The sequence below is a fragment of the Trypanosoma theileri genome (assembly GCF_002087225.1).
Source record: "Trypanosoma theileri isolate Edinburgh chromosome Unknown TM35_Tth_15_V1, whole genome shotgun sequence".
NCBI classification, from domain to species: Eukaryota; Euglenozoa; class Kinetoplastea; order Trypanosomatida; family Trypanosomatidae; genus Trypanosoma; species Trypanosoma theileri.
The window spans coordinates 120,170-122,401 of NW_021639857.1; the positions used below are offsets into that span (position 1 = coordinate 120,170).

General features: G+C 34.4%; 2 protein-coding genes across 2 annotated transcripts in view; both read left to right on the forward strand.

The window, feature by feature from the left end:
- Positions 1 to 513, forward strand: part of TM35_000151450 (uncharacterized protein) — a gene marked incomplete at both ends in the record, with an annotated part of 987 nt that extends 474 nt beyond the window's left edge. The window contains one exon of the mRNA XM_029025797.1: positions 1 to 513. This exon is cut by the window's left edge and continues 474 nt beyond it. Within this exon, the coding sequence (XP_028882780.1) occupies positions 1 to 513 (513 nt within the window).
- A 661-nt stretch (positions 514 to 1,174) lies between these two features.
- Positions 1,175 to 2,230, forward strand: TM35_000151460 (uncharacterized protein; the record flags this gene model as incomplete). The annotated part of the gene is made up of 1 exon (XM_029025798.1): positions 1,175 to 2,230. A coding segment is annotated over one exon (1,056 nt), but the record flags the coding sequence as incomplete, so codon positions are not given.
- Positions 2,231 to 2,232: the final 2 nt, after the last annotated feature.

Sequence of the window (2,232 nt, forward strand, 5' to 3'; positions counted from 1 at the left end):
AGCAGTGAAGGTAGTCGACTCTTCTCTGGAAGGACATTTATGCCAAATATTAAATCAAATGGAACGACCGGTTCTGTTCGGCCCTATTCCGCTACTAACACTACTGCTACTACTACAAAAAGAAGAACAGTGTGTAGTAGTGTAAGTAGTGGTGATTCTATATATACAGTGAGATCTGCAGTTCCACGGGCGTGTGTGCGGCACTCGTGTTTAGTCGTGCAGGACTCAACCAAACTTCCTGCTACGATGGGGTTTGTGTCGGAGGTATGTTTAGATGCCAATAATAATAATACTGTTGATGATCTTGATAATAACAACAACAACAACAACAACAACAAAAGCAACAGCAGCAATTGCAAGAAGGAGAAAAAGAACAAGAAGAAGCAAAAAGAGAATAGAATAAATATTGTAGAATCTCTTCCATCCTGTGGTTTGACGGATAATATACATCTCAGTCGATTTTATGATGCGCGACTTATGCGGGTTTTACGTGAAAGTACTGCCACCTGCTAAAAATAAAGAAAAAAAACAAATTGGGCTTTTTTTTCACTTTTTTTCTATTCTTCTTTCTTTATATGTTCTTGGATTACATAGTGTTGGGATCAAAGGGGTATATGTGCTACCTCCTTTTTCTTTTTCTTTTTTCTTTGCCCGTAAATTTATTCCTCCTTTCTCTGCTGTCTTCTGCTCAGATGGCTTTCACTGGTGTATATATATATATCTATCTATCTATATATATATGTATGTATATAGATAGATAGATAACACCTCCTGTATTCTATGAGTTTTTGCAATACCTTTCCTTTTGGGCTTTTTTTTTTTGTTTTCTTCTCTGTATCTATATGTAATTTTCACTCTTCTTGACAACGAAAAAGAAAGAAAGAAAAAAAAAATAATAATACGTTTGATGAAAGTATTCAAAGTTTTATTGGAAGTAGAAAACTGTGAAGAGGAAAAAAAGGGGCTTTGGAAAAGGAAACAGACTGTGTTATGAAACCTTATTGTAAGAATATAATGCAGAGTTTTCAATTTATTTCTTTTTCATTGACCCTTTTTTTCTTGTTGTTATTATTATTTTCTTCTTGTGTATACACAAGAGAGAGAGTGTGTGTGTGTGGATATTAGGATTTTTTCTTTTTCTTTTTCTTCTTCTTATTGGGGGAAAAAAAAAAGAATGAAAACAACATCAACAACAACGTGTACAGATCCATGTGGTCATTTAGTTCTTTTAGAGTATGGCACATCTCACACTGGTCTGGCACTTCAACTGGCAGCGGAATTGTTAAGATGGCCAGAAGAAATTGCCTTCAAATTATATAATAATGATGATAATGATAATGATTGTATATCTTTACCTGATATTCCTGTTAATAATAAATACTTCTCTACAGATGTGTGTATTACAATCCTCACAGATAGTGAAAGATCTAATAGGAGAAATACCTCCACAGTGTTAGGAGAGGAATTACTGCAGAAGTCTACCTTAACAACTGGCTGTGTTTTAATTGTAGATGAATCCATATCTCCTGAACAGATTCTCTGGGATTCTATACCGGAAAGATGTCTATTTCGTGTATTGATGGTATTTCATAATGATGATCATAACACTATGAGAAAAACAAGAAGAGATGGAATATGGTATGATGCCTGTGTAAATAATGGATTTGAGTATATTTCTCACTCTAGTGGATATGAAGTACTACCTGAAGGGGTAGAAACCTGTGGTTTACTTGCTGGAGATCTTTCTGGGGCTGCGAGAGTTTTACAAATATTGCATAATACACTTTGGCCAGAGACATGTCGTGTGGACAAATGTAATAATAATAATAATAATAATAATGATAAGAAGAAGAAGAAGGAGAATAGAAATAGTAGTAGTAATGAAAGGGAGATTCCATACAAGCGTGGATCCAGGTTAGAAAACAGAGTAGCTCTTATTGGTATTCATACAAGAAATATACTGGATTGGTTTTATGTTTCCCTTAATGATCATCGCTTCTTTACAATGGAATGGCCTCCACAGAAGGAACAACATGAAAACTATCAGAGAATGACAAGCACTACTAATATTAATACTAGTAATAATATTAATACTATTAATACTACTAATACTAATATGAATACAATGTTAGCGATTGCCAATAAATACTATACGGCGATGGTTGGAGTTGAGTATATGCATCCTGCGCTCTTTTTCCCCGCTATGGAAGATTTGTTTATGGCACAGTATTC